The 22,345-nt window shown below is 33.8% G+C and overlaps 2 protein-coding genes across 2 annotated transcripts; both read right to left on the bottom strand.

The window, feature by feature from the left end:
* Positions 1–360: 360 nt before the first annotated feature.
* On the bottom strand, positions 361–7,233 carry LOC120626575. The gene is made up of 5 exons (XM_039894126.1): positions 7,085–7,233; positions 4,214–4,313; positions 2,792–2,896; positions 1,023–1,178; positions 361–417 (listed from the first exon to the last, which is right to left on the bottom strand). Exons 1-5 carry the CDS (start codon positions 7,231–7,233, stop codon positions 361–363), a joined length of 567 nt encoding a protein of 188 aa, XP_039750060.1.
* A 4,442-nt stretch (positions 7,234–11,675) lies between these two features.
* On the bottom strand, positions 11,676–18,973 carry LOC120626459. Its single transcript, XM_039893984.1, has 8 exons — positions 18,837–18,973; positions 17,931–18,179; positions 17,108–17,373; positions 15,272–15,458; positions 13,773–13,872; positions 13,289–13,393; positions 12,846–13,001; positions 11,676–11,732 (listed from the first exon to the last, which is right to left on the bottom strand). Exons 1-8 carry the CDS (start codon positions 18,971–18,973, stop codon positions 11,676–11,678), a joined length of 1,257 nt encoding a protein of 418 aa, XP_039749918.1.
* Between the last annotated feature and the right edge of the window lie 3,372 nt (positions 18,974–22,345).

Here is a 22,345-nt window from a genome sequence, read left to right as displayed (position 1 = left end):
CCAATTTATCGTCTGTTTTCGTAAAGCTGAAGATTTTGTTTTTATTTAAACACGCTAATCTTCATCACGAAATTCTGCATTTGATAGATTGACAGAATAATTAAGAAAAATTATAGGCTATTGAGAATCACACTCATTCTAAATCAACGACTGGCAAAACTGAATAGCAAAAGTGGACGGGGACAGAATAGCGGATTAAATTTTGTAAGGGAAAAATTTACTTAGCTGAACGCAGACGAAATCGTGGAGAATAGTAAGAAGGTACATAAATAAAGGCACATTAAACCTGCTCAAAAAATCTTATTTTTATTAAAATAAATCATATGTGCACTTTTAAATGTTATTCACAATAACAAGATATTATTTCTTGTTAGCTTGTCTGAGCATATGGAAGTAAGAATAAGCTGATGACAATTTCTGAAAAGACACATAACAATAAAATTAAAAGAATACCCAATTATTCTGAAGTCACGGTAGAAGTTAGTGAAAAATTATATATCCTTTTTCAAAAAAATATTGTTAGTCCGTTGCTATTATACAACCCATTACAGGGCATTGGCTTCCTCCCTCAATGAGAAGGGCTTAAGCCGTAGTCTGTCATGCTGACCCAGTGCGTGGATTGGTCGACTTTCACACACCTTTGAGAACTCTCAGGCATTCAGGTTTCCTCACAATGTTTTCACATAACATGGAAAAGTTAGAGGTGCGTTCTAGGAGTCGAACTTGGCCCCCCAAAAAAGAAACCGAAGCCCTGCTCACTGGGATATCACCGTGTGTTATTATTTCTAGTAAAATTTGCTATAATAATAGGGTTAGGCAGTTGTTAGCTCAGACTGACGCCAGAGCAAACAGAAAATGGCCGCTAACCATTGTTGCTAATGCAAGGCTTCCGTCTGTTGCTCTGTTACTTCGTGATTAAAGGGCAACCCAACAAAAATACTTTAACATATTTCATATTGATATTGTAAACATGAAGCTTTGTGTTCACTGTATACCTACTTAAAAAGTCATAAAATTCTTACATTAGAGAAAGTTTGCACAGAAAATTCTTGAAAACCAGGAACTTTAAGCGGGAGCGGTCGAAGCGATTTCTGCATGATAAGCAGCAGGTAAGGCCGGATCACAGGACTAGCGTTCCAGAAAGGCATATTCCAGCAAGCGTAAGAAATAGAATTGACCTGATGCAACATAAATATTTAGAGTTCATTATTCCAGTTTACATAGCATGTAGGGAAGATATAATGCTAATTTATGTTACGTAAATGTTATATTTATATTTTTTTCTAATATCATCATATCAATTAATTGACATGTCCACGTCCACAGCTGGACATGGGGTCTTTTGCAGGGAGTTCCAAATACCATGGTCTTGTGCCGTTTAGGTACGGCGGCTCCTAGCCACCAGTTTGACGTTACGTTACGTTTCGAACCATAAGTCATCATTGAAAATAAACGTCTTACAACTAGATTAAGATTCCTCGCACATAAAACCGCTCTCTATAACAATTGTTTTTATATTATGGCCGTACAAATATTTAATAAATTACCTGACTAAATGAAGCCACAAATAAATTATATAAAATGTTTAAAAGATAAATTATTTCGATATTTAAATAGACATTATTTTTATACTATTGATGCATATTTTAAATGACGTTCGTAAGTAATTATTCATTTATTTGTATTCTTTGACATGTTCCCATAAAAATTTAATTGCAATTTATTATTTTATTAATTGTATTGTATTCAATTATGAAATAATGTTTATTGTTATTATAAACATTATTTCATAATTGTAATTAAAATTTTTGTAATTGTCAATATCTTAATTGTACCTAGTAGTAACATCAATTGAAATTTAATTACTACCTTGACAACAATTTGCATGCCAATTTGGCGTGGTACAGTTAAGATCTGCATTTTTTCTGTAATACCTATTTACCTGCATCGGCAAATAAAATAAGATTGAATTGTATTGAATCGAACTGGCAACACACACTGTTCGAAGGTTTTGGTCTTCAAGCACTAAGGTATTTTGGACGGAAAGTTGTCACTGAGATAAGGCGGTTCTCCTATCGGAATTGGACCTACCTAACTGTATCGTGAGTCCTTCGAATTTTCTCAGTGTTTTATCAGTGTTTTACCCTACCCTTGGAGGAATTATTAAAAGAACCACAAAAACACTAATAAAAAAAATAACGAATAAAATTATAAAAAAGCAATGTATGACACATTGCTTTTTTATAATGGTCTTGTTTTAAATGTGTCTCATTGTAATATGGACATTTGAAAAAGTAGATCGAAACTGCAACGTTTCCTACTAGATGACGCTACAGTCGCTATAAGACTGATGTAAAAGGCATTATGTATCGGCATCGATGGTAGGAGAGCCGTAGCTTAATTAGAAAAAGCGCTCAGGCCGCGATTGCCAGAGAGTCGCAGTTTCGAATCCTGTCGGTTCCGAATTTTTTTATATGCATATGAAATTCAAAATAAACACCTATAGCGATTTTCTCTCGAAAAGCTCCGTTTAGCACAACGGATAGCCACAGTAACTATACGACAATGAGTATACGGGTTGCGTTTCCTTAATGGTAGTAGGAAAGCAATTTATGATCGTCACAATAAATAAGCTGGCGGTGTTCGAAGGATAACTCCTCAACCATTAACGCTCTGACTACGGGAAAAGGCAATATTTGATCAATAGTTTTGGGTAGTAATTGCAAACCATTACCAAATTATGTATTGAAAAGTAATATGTGAAATCTTTAGAGTATTATTGAAGTGTTACCTGCACGGTGAGGATCGTACACATGCAGCTTGGAAGGAAGAGCATTGCAATTGATGCAAACAAAAGAATTATCAGTATTGCGTGAACTTCGCCCTCGTCCAATTTCTGTAAAACATAATACAAAGAAAAGTAAAGTGTCTGTTTTAAATAAATATTATCCTTAGTTTTGAACTAAACGGAAGTTGCTCAGGTAACTATAGAGCTTTGTATGTTTTTTATTCCACTACAATTTAGCCCTTGACTGCAATCTCTCCTTTTGGTAAATGTTGATGCAGTAACGTGAACGTAAAAGTTACCTGCATGGCACGCTAAATCGTTTTGTGGTACATCTATTTCGTTAGGGGGGTAACAGGCAATGGCCAAACCATCCCACCAGACCAAAAAAAAAATCAGAAATTAATATTTCCCAAATAGACCCCGTGGAGTCGTACCCGAGACCTCCCACTTAAACCCACAGTGCTCACTGCTGCGCCGATAAACAAATAGTAATCGTTAAAAAAAGAGCCAACATCGCACTTGGAGTTGATTCAAATAAAGATACCTAAAAATACGTATTCAGTAAATAGCATTCAATTTAGGTTCAAGATACTTTAAGATGTGTAAATAAATCGGGTGTAGTGTTTAAAAAGAAGTTTTACAGTAAAGTGTATCTCTAGATATAACTTAAGGTGTAGTCACATAGTATTTTTTAGACGGCGATCTGGCGCAGTTTACAGCGACCCTGCTTTCTGAGTCCAAGGCCGTGGGTTCGATTCCCACAACTGTAAAATCTTTGTGTGATAAACATGAATGTTTTTCAGTGCCTGGGTGTTTATCTGTATATTATAAGGTATTTATGTGTATTATATTAATAGTTATCTTAGTACCCATAACACAAGCTATGCTTACTTTGGGGCTAGATGGCGATGCGTGTATTGTCGTAGTTTATTTATTTATTTAATAAAAATAACAATAAAACTCGTGATTACTTTTAAATTGAATGTCCGATTATGATTAATTAAAAAGTATTTTAATCTAATTATTTAAATAAGAATCAAACTACTACGATGCTAATGTAGGCCACTTTTGTTTCTACAGACGATCTAATAAAATTTTAGAACACAAAAGCTGCTATTGCGACTTAACTATGATAGATATACTCGCTCGCGGACTTTATTGTACATACTAATGAGTACTTTAACCACTTACTACATGATTTTATGTATTACCAATAGTTTTCTCAGCGTACGCCTAGTAATGCATTTTATAGGCAGAGTTTTGCGTTGGATTGTATTATTGCAATTTTCTTAAGGATCTCGCATTTTTTTTTGAAAATAGAAAATAGCCTATGTTACTTCCTAAAAGTTAAGCTTTCTTTGCGCGAAGAAATGGTTAACAAAAAACTCTTTCCTCGTTATAAAATTATTTCAAATTAACTCTTACCACTGATGCAGCATATGCACTTAAACATACCACAGGTGCAGTAATTGTCTGTTCAAACATCAATAATTTCTTGTGAACTCGAGCGAACTGCGTAATTAAGCTATAAAATAGTAAAATAGTAAAATAGTTAATATTATCATAGGTACAATGTGAATAAAGATAAAAATAGAAACTGTAAAAATCTTTCACAAATAGCCGGGCTTCTTCATTTGTGACCTTGAAATAAAATTTACTATCTTTACTAACTCTCAGGACAGGCCTTAAGTTGATATTAATCCAAACAAATAATATGATGTTCTCATATTTTAATTCAATCAATTCGACTTGAAATGAAGTTAACCGACATTACTGAAGGAATTAATTGTTAATGTGGGAACATCTTGTAACATAAACATACATAGGTATTTATGTTCTACTTTACTGTAGATATACTTTAATAAAAATATGAAATTAATACATGTCCATCGAGTTATGATGTTTCACAATCTCTCTCATTCGTAGTCGTATTAAAATGTCGAACTCTTTCCTTTCTCTTTTATTATTCGTAGGTTTTATTCCATCCATGAGATCTTCGATTTGCCATATAACAACATCAGCTTTGCAGCATACCTGTCTCATCCAAACAATTTGGGTACCAATCATGACTGAAAAATTTGAATATTCAGTAATATTGAAAGCTTTATGTGCCATATTAAGTTCTGACTATCGCGAAATATCTTGAAATTATATGAACTACGTAATTAATAATTAATTTTCGTAACCTAAAGAATGTATGAAGCTTAAGCTTGTTTAAAAGCTTAGTTACTAAAGCATTGACCTCTGTTTTTCGACAGAAGAGGCTGTTTACATTTTGTTTTTATTCTTATAGAGTGTTTCATAATATTTAAAAAAAAATTAAGCGTATAATGGTTGCGAAGTAACAAGCGTAATTCTGTTGATAATATTAATTAAATAAAATATTTTATATACAAAGATTTTGTAATTTCAGTTCCCATAGATTTTCTTCATATTTCTTATATTACAACATTAGTTCCAGAGACACTCGTATGTCACTTTCGTTCAAAGCGATTCAAATAAGGACATAATTTAAGCTTTCATTTGTATAGGGTCCAGAGTTATTAACATTTTGTGGTCCATGATTTAAAGTAAACATTTATAACTAGATTTGTGTTAGATTTTTATATCACTGCATATCTTTTAGGTAAAGCGTGAACAGGAAAATAAAAAAAAATTTTTAGTTATACTTCTTTGGCGTAACAAGATAAAAATCTTTTCAAAAATTTTATCTTTTGCCTTAATCTACGTTTGCAAAAACTGCAACTATCAAACCTTTTTTGGAAAAACTAAAATGTTGACTATAGCTAACTGCATGGTGTCAGTTTTTGTGACGGTGTGCGCGCGCATCGTAAAAATTAACTCTTACAATTTTTCCCTAACGTGCCAAAAGAAGTATAACTTCGAAAACCTGTACTGGGGACGCCATATTTACATTACACAGAGTAAGTGTGTAGAAAAAAATAGTTCTATTTTTATCAGCAATATAGGGAGGTATTTTTATTTTTAAGGTCAGGTTTTACATCGAAGATTTTAATAGTTTAAAAAATATATGAAAAACTGCTTACAACTATAGTTGAATGTGTAGGCAGCGATAGTAACATTTGAAAATATAAATGCCATTTCGTATATTGGTGTCCTGTTAAAATCTGTTTCATAATACCAGAACGGGAAAAGCAGTGGCCTCGTGCCCTCACCCGGCTCATGCGTCAATATATGATAGAGTAGAATGAAACATGAGAAACAATTCATTAAAATACTGACGCCAATGCAGAAGATTATAATATATTTGTAAATTTTACGTGTTTTGATGTGGTGCTCAAAAAACCTTTTCCTGTAAACAACAATATTTTTTTCTATCATATACATACATTGCCTGCATATAGTCAATATATTCGTCTATATGAATACTGACAATATTTTTAACCAATACATCAATCAACTCTTCAATACGCCTCGCACATAGGCAATTTACTATTGACAATGTGCAGAATATTGACGTGTGTGCGGAGAGCCATACAGTGATAATTATTTTTCAGAAAATGATTTAAAAGTTAAAATACCATCACAATCTAAGAAAACCGGTCTATTGCAAGTTGGAAACGTGGACTGAGGATTGCGAAACTTTTAAGGCATCCATTAATTTTATTATTAATTCGATAAAATTTTATCACATTAACCAAAAGAAAAATATAATAATGGTCCTTTTCTCTTACAATAACAGCACGTTAACTTAGTTCGTTTTAATGGATTACTGTTTGTCTATGACTATGGGTCCTATGGGACTAAGTTAAAAACCACCTGAGATAACCACGCTTGGAAAGGAGTTATCGTTTTATTACGATTGGGACATTGAGCTTAATTTACATACTATCTACGAACTACGAACTTTAATTTTTTGCAGCAGCAAGAGAATTTTGTTTTGTAATTCCACTTAAGTATCGTAGTATTTGGCTAAAAAACTAGATGACCAAATGGTTTTTCTTCTGGGTTTTTCATATAGCATTTACGTTCGCATTTAAACTAGATGACAATTCAATTCAATAAATCAACACAGTCTGTGAATGTTATATTCCAATTGTAATTGAATATTGTCGCGCACGTTAAGGAAAAACCGAGCGAACTTCCGTTTCTTGGTTTCACAAGTCCACTCAATTTCAAAATGCGTGTGAAATATTTAAAATAAAATTCGGTGGGTTTATAAATAATTCTTAAATTAAGTTCTAAATATATTGTTAAGTTCTAAGAAATCAAGAATTATTAGTTATTTGGATACTACATGCTTATTTTATAATTTAGGACATTTTGTAAAAGTACCTGTATTTTTCACCCCTAGTGCATATAAACAAAAAATCTTCTCGCATTGAGCGTTGCATGCTGTGATAGTCAAGTACATAAACCTTAGCGCAAAAGTGCATCAGAAACTTATACGACATAACAATCATATACACTCCAGCTTCTGTCATGTTAGTCACATCGAAGGTATCTAGCCCATGGTAGAATGATAGTGATAGTAGTACCAAAGCGATAAACGCTATAAGCAACAATGTTGCCTTAGCGAAATAGCTGAAACAATATTTTTTGATAATTTTTGGGTCTTGCGCTTACCATGCCATTGCTTAAAGCAAAATAATTTTTGTATTGTATAGACTCTCTAGTTTCAGAATTATAATCCTCATTTTAGGGACGTCAAGGAATGTCATATAAAACTGGCATTTTAAAATAAGATGGTATTACTGTCCACAGACCTGTTATTGAGTGCTTTTAAAATCTTTTCCTCCAAATAGTTTAACGAAGCGATTAATCTGCCACGAATTTTGTACTTACGTATATATAGGAATTGGCCCGTCCAAGACTTGAAAAAATTTCAAGTAGAAGTAAAACATTTTGTAAAACTCCCGTGGCTCAATAGATCCCTCGGCACAATCATTGTATTCTTGCTCAAAAAACTCTTTGCTAAACATTTTTGAGTAAGTGAGCGATATAAATCTGAAAACTGCTTATATAGTTACGTGTGTCGCATTTATTATAGTGCCCACAGTAAGTCCGTATTACATAAAAAACTTCACTCTTTGTAACCAACTCTATCATTCAATACAACTGGTATTTTATTTTCGCTTCTACCGGCATCTACGAGTACAAATCAAAGTTGGATTTAACAGTTTTGTTGGATAGCTCAGAAATCACAGGCACACCATATCCATTATCAAAGATATGAAACATTACCTATCAAGATTTATTTGTCCGACTTTGTTAAGAATATATTAATGCTAAATTACGCCCTCATTCTGTCATGGGAACCTCTACTGCAACGTGAATTTTCAAACATAAGGTTTTTTACATTCATCATCATCATCATCTTCAGCTTCATCGTCATCATAATCTTCAGTATCATCACCATTATTAGCACCGTTCAACTGCAGGTCAAGTATCTCCTCTCAGGGTGAAAAGGCCCACCACATTGGCCAAGTGCACATTGGTAGACTTCACACGCCTTTGAGAACGTTAAGGAGAACTCTCAAGCTTGCATGTTCCAGCATTGCTCCATTTCAATTGCTTGAATTTCAACGTACATATCTCCGATAAGTAGGGGAGCATGCCTGGGATTAAACTTTGTCCCCTCAAAAAGAAGGAATCACTAAGCATTAGGCTATAACCGCTTCACTTTACATGTTTCTATTTTAACGCTACAATGGTTTATTAGTATTGCGCCACAATCATTGGAATTTAAAAAGAAAAAAAAACGTGTGTGTACTTATGTACACGCGTTAGAAGTTACAGTTCTTTGGCGTAACAAGACAACAATCTTTTCAAAAATTTTATCTATCGCCTTATTTTAAAACGCCTTTGCCTTCGCCTTTGTGGGAAAAACGACACTAGTAATAGAAAAAAGCTAAAAATAATATATTGAAAGTTTTGTTATAACGCATTATCTACTCGTAGTTATCTCATTATCGGACAACCAAGTTTAACTCAATATTAAATTTTGAGATTTTTGAACAATTAAATCACCGGAATGAGCCCGCTATTTATTAGCTAACTTCAGGGTGTCGGTTTTTTGTGACGGAGTGCGCGCGCATCGTAAAAATTTATTCTCATCACTTATCCCTAACGCGCCAAAAGAAGTATAACTTAAAAAATGCTAAATAATCCCTAAAGCTTTCGGGATTACATTGTCATTATTATTAATTTGACTTTTTAAAACAATTTATTCACAAAATACATTGCAATACAATGGCAATTTAGATGCATTGCTTACAAGATTCGTAGTAGAGCAGTTAAATGCAGTGGTTGCAACTAATAAGAGTGACAATTATCTGAAACGTCTTCCCTGTTATTAGCTGCCCTTGACGTATAATAGGAAATAATTTTTAGTTCCAAATAGCATTCGCCGCATTGCCCTGAGCTAGTATACAAAGCAATCATGACTGAATAGGTACCAGCAGTTCCTACCATACTTTCAATAATAGGTGAAATTTCCAATGAAAATGCCTTATTCAATATATATAAAATTCAATGTCCTGAATGACTGATATTCAACGCAAAACCTAAACCGCTTGGGTTGGGCAATTTTGACAGTTGGTTTCTTTTATGACGTAACCGCACATATTTTGAAAATCCTTCGGGTTTGGGTTAAACATCATACCAAATCTCCATTATTAGTAGTAATTTTTCTTCATCATAATGGTATGACACCCCAGACTATGTTTGGATCACGTGCGCTGCACTTGATGAAATTTGGCACAGAGATAGCCCGCATCCTGAATTACATCGGATTCTTTGCATGCCGGAAGTACATAGGGGTTTTATAATTTATCTACAAAAGCTACAAATAGGGAAAATAGATAAAACTGCTTAACAGAAGTTATACCTACCGCGGGGGACGGCTAGTACAATATACAACGTGGATGTGTTATTCCGAGTTTTCTGCTATTATCATCTCTCTTTCTCTGATTTTACAACGAACAATAATTTCAAAGTAGTAGTGAAGCTACTAATCATGAAGCACGGCCTCTGCCGAAAAAAACAAAGCAAAATTATTTTAAAAATACATATTATCCGCCCAGATTTATCAGGGCGCGGATACACAATATGATCCGTTATCTTCCCCATCGGTTTCACTTGACCTAACTATTTTCCTATTAATTATTACTTGAGAACTAATCGAAGGTACCACGGTACTTAAAGACGACCTCCTTCTGGTTCCGTTCAATGGAAAATTTTGTGCATTTCCTACAAATAGGACCAGCAAAAGGTCAGCTAAAAAACTATGAACGTACAGATTTATAAGCTGGGAGTGGATTATATAGAAAATTAATTTTCTTGTTTTGTTCATTGCTGGAGATCTGGTAATGATGACCGGCTGCTTGGTCTTTTACTTTCCATCTTGCTCACCATTGTTAGTGAAATAAAAGTAAATATAACTATATTATATTATCATGGACTTCCGCAAAGTAGCACCCGCTTTTATTCAATAAGTAAATAGATAGTAAAGAAATAAATCTAGAAACCAATGCATTTGATTATTATGAGGATTCCGCCTGGTAAATCTATTTGATCTTATTCCTGTCACGGGGGAGTTGAGAAGATAAGCCGATAACTTAATCGTTGTATTTTGTGATGACAAGCAAGAGCGTGGTTATTTAATCTTCATAACGCATATTTTCTATTACAACTCATTAAGTAAGAGTATTTAAACCCAGGACGGGTTTAATATCCCAACGTGGTGTGTTCTTAAAAATACTATGCACGCTTACCTCTACCCAACTTATGCCAAGTATGGGGTCCATTATCAACCAATAACCAGCTCGCTACAAGACACAAAACTTCAAGCCTCCTTTTTTCAAGCCTTAGTCTAGCAGGCTGGTCAAGTGCCGACAGATAGACTTTACACGTCTTTGAGAACATTATTGCAAACTCTCAGGGATGTAGGTCTGCTCACAGATGTTCCCCGTTAAAGCAATTGATATTTTAATTGCTTAAGTTAAAAACGCAACTAACTTCAAACCAAAGTCCTTACCACTATATACAAAGGCTCTCACTGCGGTTTGGCATTGGGGAGAGTTATTCAGGATAAATCCATTAAGTTAAATTTTTTTATTTGGTCAGATATATTTATGTCATCAATAACCCAGCAGTGGATATTTTTAAGTCCACTGCTGGACTAAAGACCTCTCCAAATGGGATTGTTTGCCCATAATCACAACGTTGGGCGGACGGGTTGGGGTTCGCAGTACATGGTAGCACACAGGATGATGCTCATAGTTAGCAGTATGACTTTTTTAATTAAGTAAGAACTTATACCTAAATGTAAAAGGTAACATCGGCGGCAGTAAATTTTGTAGCTAGACCGTTTGTAAAGCAAAGAAAACTAGAATGGTATTCAGTTTGCGGTTTATTGTACGGTTTATCTGTACGGTGTAATTTATATTTTTTTCAATCCTTAAACTCCATACCTTACAGATCTTCCGAAATGTACTCTACGCAGGTTTCGCCCCGACATCGGAGCATCCTCAGTTGATGTTGACTTTACAATGAATGAATAATTATTGTCTTAACAACGTGAAGAAGAGAGCTTATTTTGGAGGATTGATGAGGAAGGAGGATTATAAATTACTCCGTTAAGGGTTTTCTGGTTTCGCATGGAACGCATTCGTTCAGCGGTCGAATTAAAGTACCTACAGTTGAGTACTTTTAGTAAAGTGGTAAAAAATAATGTTACTCTGCGTACGTATAACTAACTCTATGCCAAAATCAAGTTAATTGCTTAGTAAGGAGTTTTTTAATATATTATTTCAATACGATTTAAACTAAAAGGTACAAGAAAAAATTAATAGGTAAGAGAAAATAACATTTTTTTGACGAAAAATAACTTTATTAGTTGAAAAGCAAAGTACATAAGTAGATATTAATTCTTGTTGGCTTGTCTCAGCATATTAAAGTAAGAGTAAGCTGATGCCATTTTCTGAAAGTAAAAATATTATTAGGTATATTATAAGCCGACGATCTTCAATGAAGAAGGTTACTGGGCTTGGTGTGTTATTTAAAAATTCTTTCATTTTTCAAGTTGTATCCGTGGAAATTGTAATTTTGGCTGTTGCTTCCATTGTTTTGAAAATTATACTACCGAACGGGTGGGAAAGGGAGTGAAAGTATTTTTCAAAGTATTTTTCAGTCGTTCATTTTTAAGCTTAAATACACAAAAATTTCTATTTTTGCTTATGGACAAAAATGAAGAGTGAAACAGTTTATGAAAATTCCATGTTAAATAGTGGATAAAAGTTTGTAGAAAAGTCTTTAAAAATCTTTTAAAGTTATGACTATGGTATGGTATTTACTTATATTTACTTGCTTTTAGCTTTGCCACTGTAGCCTGCTTTCTAGAGACAGGCAGGCACCGCGTTAGAATGAAAAACTATTCTAAAATTATTTTATGACTTTTTTCCAAATAATATATAATAAAAAAGGACACTTAAACTTAAAAAGTAAATAAATGAACATTTAGTTGATTTTTCTAATCCCTCCCGTTTCTGGAATAAAATTTTAAATAAGAAACCCGTAAGTAATATAGCGGACCAGACCGTAAGATCTAAAGCATTTTAAAGCGCTCAGTGTGTTTTGTATAATGCAACCATTTTGTAAATAATGATTTTTTAACTATTGACGGATAATTGACGCAAGAAGGCGATCATGATTTTGTAGTTACTATTTGGCTTGTTTTGTGATTGATTTAGCTTGGTACTTTTTATGGCTTTTTATGGCATGAGTTTGTCAAGAGTTCAACAACAGACTTAGATTTTTCAAAAACGATAGTTCTTTGGCATAGTGGAACTTCTAAGACCAGTCAGAAATCGTTGCTTATAATGCATGTAAGCGAAGAAATAACCTCAAAAGCCTGAATATTTTTGCTACTAAATAAATTCTTATAATAGTTGTTATTATGATACTATTAATCAGCGGGGCAATGTCTTTTCTTGACCTCTAAGAGAAAGAAGAAATTCTACGCGGACGAAGTAGCAGGCATCTGTTTGTTCTTTTACAAAAATTGTATATGAACTTAACAATTCAAAAAGCTTACGTTAGAGAAAGTTTGTACAGAAAATTCCTCCAAACCAGGAACTTTGAACGGGAGTGGCCGAAGAGATTTCTCCATGATAAGCCACAGATAGGGCCGGATCATACGACCAGCGTTCCAGAAAGGAATATTCCAGCAAGCATAAGAAACAGAAGAGATCTGTAGCAACATAAATACCAAATTAATTATTTAATTTATTGAAGCAGTTGTTTTGCATTTTTTGAAAATGACTACTCTAAAGCACATACGTGATGTTTTAATGACATATAAAACTTATTAAAAAAATCTTTATTAATAGTATCTATGTAAGATAGTGACCACTAATGCCTGGAACTCTAAAGGTACCTCTTAAGAAAATACTGTTATTATCACTACGTAAAATTCGTATCACAAACAACTTCAATAAAAAAATAGAATCGTATGAACAAAGTTTTAGTAGGTGTTACCTGAACGCATAGAATCGTACACATATAGCTTGGAATGAAAACCAAAATAATTGCAGCAATTAGAATAAGTATCAGAATTGCGTGAAATTCACCCTCATCCCATTTCTGAAATATAAAAGACAAGTACAATATTGTTGCTTGGCTGGTGATGCAGAGAGTTATTCTAGCAGTATTTTTAAGTAATCAAATCAGAAATATTTTTTAGTTATTGACAATTGTTGGAAAATACTTCGACGACGATTGCTTCTTTAAGTCAAATTTAAAATTTCTTTATTTATCTTTAGGCCTATCAGAGGCACTTTTGAATCGTTCATACATATATGTTTACATAAATGGTGATAACTTCGTTCGCCAACTTAATCCTAAAGCTACCACGGTTCAAAACGCGTCTAAGAAGAGCCCAAAACAAAATAGCTTTTAAATAAAATTTTATTCATTCTCTTTACATAATGACATCAGAATTGATAAAAACATGAATTTTTACCTCTGCTGCAGCATATGCGGTTAAACATACCATAGGTGCGCTTGCTATCTGTTCAAACATCCATAACTTCTTGTAAGCTCGAGCGAACTGCGTAATCAAGCTATAATAAAATATGGTTTGGTTACTCAGCTCACAAAGGAAAAAATATTGGAATAATAGAAAACTATAGAAACGGAAAAGCTTTGAAACTTTGTCACTTATAGTTCTGGAGTACCTACTTTGTAGACAGTAGGATTTATAAAAAAACAAAAAAAAAAACTATTTTAGTGCCGGCGCAAAGCGGATAAAAAATACATAGCGTTGAAAAACCACAGATATCTTCTACACTCTATACAAATAATAAAATAGTAGACTGTGTTTGTAAATTAAAGGTTTTTGCAAAAAAAAATAACTAGGAGACGTTAGAAATATATAATAGAACGCGAAAATGCAATTTTTTAAAACAATGTCTGTTTGTTTGTGTATCTGTTCGTCTGTATGTCTGATGGTTTGTGCGCGTATCACGCAAAAACTACTGAAAATATGTTCAGTTCAAATTGGTTCGTTTGTAGCTAATAGTTTGTATTTTGAACTGAGCTGAACTATCAATTATTCCTATCTATTTTATATTAAAAATTATATCTGTGTTTTCTTTTAATTATAATTTTTGCATTATAATTTAGCACAGTGGGTAGAGCCTGACTTCACACTCTAAAAAAAGAAAGCCAACTAAGAGAGATTTTCTCTTAGTTGACGTTATATAAATTATAACAATTATGATAATAAACATAACAACAAAAGCTGATTAGTTATAGCAGCAAGTTCATTATAGATTGAGCTAACAATGTAGGTATGTTCATTGATTCTAACAAATAAATACGTTGTTTCTATTATTATTTACTTCTTTGTATGATTAGATCATTTTTAATTATTTAGCTTAAACAAGTACGTAAATTGAATCAGTTAAGAATATGCCTTAGTTAAGTAACAATAATAGGAGCTGTTGCCCAGTCCATTGAATTATGGTAAACAATCATTATCATCTTAATTGATGTAATTATGTTCAGGTTAGGCTCGTATGGAATCAAGATGCTTGATCACAACAATCACTATCTTGTTAGGAATAACCAATTTTTTTTTAGAGTGCACTTTCGGTGGCCGTGTTCGAATCCCAGCACGCACCTCTAACTTTTCTAAGTTATTTGCGATTTATGTAATTAAAATATTACTTGATTCAACGTCAAAGAAAAACATCGTGAGGAAACCTGCATGCCTAAGAGACCTACATAATGTGGTTTCCCCTAAACCAAATTGGGCCAGAATGGTAGACTACGCCCCCCCCCCCCCATTAACCCCTTCTCATTATGGGAGGAGACCCGTACCCTGTAGTGGGCCGGTAATGGGTCGATATGATGATGATGATTCACATCTCGCATTCTGTGCCTACAGCGATACATACTAAAAATATTTAGTCAGCTAGAAGACATCTTGGGACTATAAAAATATGAAACTGATACTACATGTCCATCGAGTTATGATGTTTTACGATCTCTCTCATTCGTTGTCGTATTAAACTGTCAAACGCTTCTCTTTCCCTTCCATCATTCGTAGGTCGTATTCCATCCATGAGATCTTCAATTTGCCATATAACAATTTCAGCTTTGCAGCATATCTGTCTCATCCAAACAATTTGGGTGCCAAGCATGACTGAAATAAAAATATGGAACTTTGTATTTATAAGATGGTGTGATTTTTTTGCTATCAAAAAATTACAGTGAAATATAAGTTTCCCTCAACTACGAATTTGTTACTTATTTTCGTTTGTTCGCTAGTCTTTATAGCGAGTTTATGTATAGAACGAAGATTAATTTTACAAACGGTGGGTAACCCCGAACACAGTGATTTTAGTTTGACAAACAAAAACCAAAAACAACTAAAAAGCAAGAAATAAATATTTTCTATAAAATTTTTAACTCGGTGCAAAGTCAAATGTACTGGAGAGGGTCCTTCTCAGGTAGGTGTGACATACCAAACAAAAAAAAGATCATCATAATTGGTTTATAATGTGCGGAGTAATCGCGTAAAAATATACATACAGTGGAATTGGAACCTCCTCCTTTTTTAAGTATGTTGAAAAAGAGATGACAGAATTTCACTCGTCGCTATCTTATCGTCTCTCTCTCCTATATATTTATATATACATATAGTATATATATTATATATATATATATATATATTACTTGTGCCAGGTGGCGCTACTGTTGATATACTTACTATTTTTTTTTGTTTGTACCCTAAAATTTAATTAACACTAAACATATGCTTATTTTTTTAATCTAACTTGTCTACTATTATTTAGTTATTTGGCGAAAACCCTTAAAAAGTATTTTTAACAGAGTTTTAATGGATGAATGACAACTTGGAAAAAGGATATGACACCGATCGGGGGTTAAACGCCACACGGGAAAAAATTAGTGACACATTATTTTTCGAAAATCTGACACTTAAAAGATATTAGATAATGTTTGATTATATTGATGAAATCTATTGACTGTACGTTTTATGGCCGCTATTTTGAAAAACAACGAAAATCTTGGACTTGTATGTAAACCGAAATATTCAAATCCCCTTTAAAAATATTACAGTTAATTATTTATGTTGTGTTACGGGCCCAAACAAACATTATTATTCTAGGCCCGTGAAATCATAAAAGGTTAAACACCTCTGCAAATGGCACACACTCGCTCGTTTTGATGCGCCGCGCCGAACCGCGAACGGAATAAGCCGCGCTGCGCGTGATTATCGTTAGGGGGTGTGGGCCCTGCGCTCCGGGCTTTTTCATAACGTAACGTAACGCCCACAGAAGGAAGGTCAATCGCGTATATCAAGCTCTTAAGGGCTATGCAAGCTTAGAGTATTGAGGAAGAAGTGCTAGACAAGCGCAGAATTTTTACCTTTCAAACGGTTCTATTTTATGTTTGTTTTTGTATTGGACTTCATATTTAGTAATCATTAATCGAACATCTTGATCTTGCACTTGATCGTCATCATATAACGGCACGGGTGAACACCAATGAGAAGAGGTTAAGGCGTAGTCCACTACGCTGGCCCTGTGCGGATTGGTGGACTCCACACACCTTTGAGAACATTATGTAGGACTCTCAGGCATGCAGGTTTCCTAACGATATTTTTTTTCACCGTTGAAGCAAGTGATATTTTAATTTGGTACATTAAACACACATAACTTAGAAAAGTTAGAGGTGGGATTGTGTACAAAAGTGAAGTCGAGCTCCTACCCACTGGGTTATCATCGTTAACTATAGTATAAATTTAATATAAAAATAAAAAATGCTTACAGCTATAGTTAAATCCGTTTATAAAGACCGTCAGATTTGAAAACATAAACGCAATTTCATACGTTGGTGACTTGCTGAAATCTGTTTCAAAACACCAAAACGGAAAAAGCAATGGCCTCGTGCCTTCTCCAGGTTCATGCGTTAATATGAAGTAGACTAGCACCAAACTTGCGCAGATATCCATCAAAATACATACGCCTACGCAGAAGATTGCATTTAATTTGTAAATTGTACGTGTTGTTATATGGTGTTGAAAAAATCTCTTCCTAAAAATATATAAATGTTTTTATAGAATTAATTTACATTCATCATCATCATCACTTCAACCAATTGAAGTCCACTGCTGGACATAAGTCCTGTAGAGAGTTCCAAAATCCACGGTCCTGGGTCGTTTGTTTCCAGCGGCTCCCAGCGACTCGCTTGATGTCGTCCGTCCACCTCGTTGGGGGCATTAAACATTAAACATTTACATTAAACGATAGTAATACATACAAGATATTGAAAAAAAAGTGTTTTAATGTTCAATAAGCCCCTGATTGCAATCTCAACTGATTGTGTCTCAAGTGTTGATGCAGTCTATGATAGTAACGGGCTAACCTGTTTTTTAATTTTTTTATAGTCGTCTTACGCCCGTACAGTAGTACAGTAGTAAGTATTCAGAGCTCTGTTTGACTAAATATTTCTACAAAACTTTCTTTGTATGTTACAAACTATTTTTAAAGCACCTTTAAAAATCATTCGCCTGACATTTTTTATTTTTCTACAAAATTGAAACTTATCTAAACAAGTCTTTTTATCACTTTAATAAATGATGGTGCCATACCTGTATTTCTCACCCCTAGTACATATATACAAAAAATCTTCACGCATTGTGCGTTGCATGCTGTGATAGTCATGAACATATAACGTTCCACACAAGTTCATTAGAAAACTATATGTTAAAATGATGATGTATACTCCCACCTCTGTCAGGAAGGGTATATCGAAGCTTTCGGTCCCATGGTAGAATGCAAATGCTAGCAAAACCAAAGCGATTAATGTACATAACAGCATAAATGCCTTTGCAATATAACTGAAAACAAACAAATCAGTTATTTTTATTCATGACAAAGTAACTAAAACTTTATTGACTAGGCTTACTGTTACTTAAAATCTTTCAAAACCTATTTCTGGACATCGTTTCGCCATATGATTAAGTGTCCGCTGAAGAGTTCTGTCCTCTATCTCCACCCACAGTTTGGGCAAAATTAAACACATATTATAACCTCTATAGTACAAGTAGTAAGTAAGTACTCTATAGTGTAAAATAGTTAAACACTCATCCCCTCTCCCAAACGAACCGAGCTTAATGTCGGGATAAAAAGTATCCTACATTACTTCTAACACTTCCAAGAATATGAGTACAAAGTTTCACGAGGATCGGTTAAGTAGTTTTTGCGTGAAAGCGTAACAAACAAACTTACATTCACATTTATAATATTAGTAGGGATTAGAACTATGCCCGATCTAACTGCATTCTTATATATATTATATATAAGAATGCGATCTAACTGATCGGGCAGCAGCGTCCTCTGTACTACTACTACCATCTCCTGGGATCACCAACCTGTCTGCCCAGCGTAGTGATTATGGGCAAACCTCCCGTTTAGTCCTGCAGTGGACTATTAATGATAGATAGGATAGGCTCTTAATAAAATTAATGAAAGTCATAGTAAGTATTTGCACTAACGTGTATTTAGGGATAGATCCGTCCAATACTTGAAAAATCTTCAAGTAGAAGTAAAACAGTTTGTAAAACTCCCGTGCTTCAATAGTTCCCACGGCACAGTCGTTGTATTCTTGCTCGAAAACCTCTTTGTTAAACATTTTTGTGTAAATGAGCGAAGTAAATCTGAAAACTGCTTATATAGTTACGTGTCGCATATTATAGTGCACACAGTGAGTACGTATTACGTACGAGACTTCATTTATTGTAACCGACTCCGGGTTTTGTATATAAATGTTGGTACAAATAATATTCTTCTTTTGCTACTGCTAGAATCTAACACATAATCACAGAATTTAAAAAAACATACAGAACTCTCATTCAGTTATTATTGCATGCAGTGCATTGTGTCCCAAATTGATGGAAACGCCACGCGCACATTTTACTCCACACCCGCGGAATGTTACTTACTCACAAACTTTTCCCATTTTCCGCATTTACAAAATAGACAAATAGTTACTGTCAACTGCTAAATGGAATAAAATGACTAACTGCTTGTTCGAGAAACACTACTAAAGTGGGGTGGTTCTTGATGCTCCGAATATTATAGTAAACTTTTACAACTTATATTGTCGTAAGAATTTTGGTAAGAATATTAAGTAACTAAGAGTAGCTTCTGTTCTGATTCTCTATGACATTGAAATCTTCTGTGCACAAAATCTAAGGACAATTAATTGTTCTTAGAACAAAATGCATTTTGTGTCGGCAATTTTGCCACTTCATCATACAAACATTGTCCAAAGATATCAACGTTATGGATTGTAGATAAATTTTACAAAACAGAGCGTTATTGATTGAAAAATTCTGAACAATCCGGAAAAACGGAACAGAATTACGTTTACTTTTAAATTGTCTTTACAAATTATTTTATAATATTTTGAACAATACAATGGCGATTCAGATTAATTGCTAACAAGATTCGTAGTAAAGCAGTTAAACGCAGTAGTTGTCGCAACAACTAGGAGTGACAATTTGCTGAAACGTCTTCTCTTTTATTAGCGGCCCTCGACGTTTTCTGGGTCATAATTTTTAGTTCCAAATAGCATTTGCCGCATTGCCCTGAGCTATGTCGTGTACAACGCAATCACGACTGCATACCTGTGGTTCTTACTACTTTTAACATTAGGTTTAATTTTCAATGAAAATGACTTCTACAATGTACAACGTGGATATGGAATTCCGAGTTTTCTGCTGTAATTATGTCGCTTGATGAAAGGGAAGGAAGGAAGTTTTAGCCGATTGTGTAAGAAGTTTTTATATTAAGAAAGCCTTATTAAATTTTAATAGCACCTTTGTGGTAGAAAGGAAATAATTTACAGGATTTTGTATGTTGTTTTCTACGATGCATAAATCAATTAAAAAAATAAAAGAATTAGTAATTAAGTTGATTCGAAAAACACCAGAGTTGTTCTATCTATGTGCACTTATCTTAAAAACTTTGGTAGAGATTTACACTAAAAAACTACAGTACGAATTTTCATTCGCTAATCGTACTGGATAGTTTCATCTTACAATCAGATGTAGGTATAGGTAAGTTTAAGTGTTTTATTTTTGTAATGTGCAATATAAATTTTCGACTAAAATTTTTTATTTAGTTTAGATGTGAAAGATACTTCGAAAATCCAAGTTTTTTTGAATACGAGTTCCGCGGAAGTAACGCGGCAGAAACGGCTCTCGATATCAACGCTGTGTTTATGGTTTAAGCCTTCTAGGGGATAGTACAAAAAATATTTCACACAGTTTGATCCCCGCAGTTCTATCGTAAAGGCATTAATGAACTTCCGTTTGCAATCACTGACTTAAACATGCAATGCATAGATAGTGATGTAAATATTTTGTTTGAATAAACATGTTATATCTTAGAGAAAAACTAGTTTAAATTTTTCGGTATTATTATTATTATTATAGACTAACTGCTTTCGCTGATGCGTCTATATCATGTGCTCTTTGTGTTTTTATTGTTTATCCAGTCTATTCTTAAACTGATTCAGTCATACTGCAGTCACTACATCTTCAGGCAAGGCATATATACTCGTATATGCTATATATATACTACGACAATACACACATCGCCATCCAGCCCCAATTTAAGCGTAGCTTGTGTTATGGGTACTAAGAATATTTTTTATAAATAATATACAAAATACCTATTATATACATATAAACACTCAGACACTAAGAAACATTCATGCTCATCAAACAAACATTTTCCAGTAGTGGGAATCGAACCCACGGCCTTGGACTCAGAAAGCAGGGTCGCTGCGAACTGCGCCAATCGGCCGTCAAACAGGCAATCCACATTTGTACAACTCTATCGCTGATAAATATATTGGTATAAATTGTTTATTACGTACTTTAATCCCTAATATATTATTTGACAATTCCCCATTCCCTCAAGTGTTTATCGTGATAGAATGGTACTTAATCGGCTGTAATTCGAGGCGATTGCCCACTAATTTGAGACCGCTGTGAGTAGGGTGTTTTCCCAAGCTTTCTTACAATGTAGGTAATTCTAGAGGATTTCGTTAAACCTACAGTATCGTTTAATTATCGTTACCGTAGGTTTATTACGGTTTCCTTTATTTCAAAGACGTTCATGTTTCGGAGGGATTACTCTGTTTTCAGCCCCAAATAGAATCTGAATTTTGTTACATTTAAGACAAAAACTATATGTAAAGAGCATAATACTCTTTACATAGTGTTTGATTAAGTTTATGAATATATACTTTCCAGAACATTTGTCTGGGAAGTATATATTCATAAACTTAAAGTAACTAAATATGAATTAAGAATTTAAAAATCACCGTTTAAGTGTAAAATATTCTCATAATTAGTGTCTCGCCGATTTAATCCGATACATTTATATTGTGTTTGTTTTTTTTTATCGTGACGCATTTTAGTTCAGTCCAGTTTATTTTTTTTTAAATATATATACCTATCAAGTAGTTTAGAACTAGAAATTTAATTAGAAGTTTCACAGTTAATTATAAAAATAATTTGTATAAAGTAACTTCAATAATTTTTAATATTGCTGTAACTGTATATAACTATGAAGCAGTGACTTCGGCTTCACATCCGGGGGGCCGAGTTCGAATCCCAGCACTTACCTCTAACTTTTTTAAGTTTTAAGTAGGTAATTAAAGTATAACTTGCTTCAACGGCTAAGGAAACATCGTGAGGAACCCTGCATGCCCGAGAGTTCTCCATAATGTTCTCAAAGGCGTGTAACGTCCACCAATTTGCACTGGGCCAGCGTGGTGGCTTAAATCCTTCTTATTGTTAATTATTGCAGGAGATACGTGGTACCATTAGTGGGCCAGTAATGGGTCGATATCTGACGTTAAAAATTTACCGTGCTTAAAGAAGTAAGTATACAAATAAATCAACAAACCAAAGCATTTCGAAAGGACTTCATCTTTTAAATCTATTGATCTAATTCCTGTCATCGGGAAGTTGAACAGGTAAGCCGATAA

Source organism: Pararge aegeria, chromosome 9 (genome assembly GCF_905163445.1).
Source record: "Pararge aegeria chromosome 9, ilParAegt1.1, whole genome shotgun sequence".
Lineage (NCBI taxonomy): Eukaryota > Metazoa > Arthropoda > Insecta > Lepidoptera > Nymphalidae > Pararge > Pararge aegeria.
The sequence above is the reverse complement of the archived record's forward strand: the minus strand, read 5'-3'. Positions and strand labels throughout refer to the sequence as shown.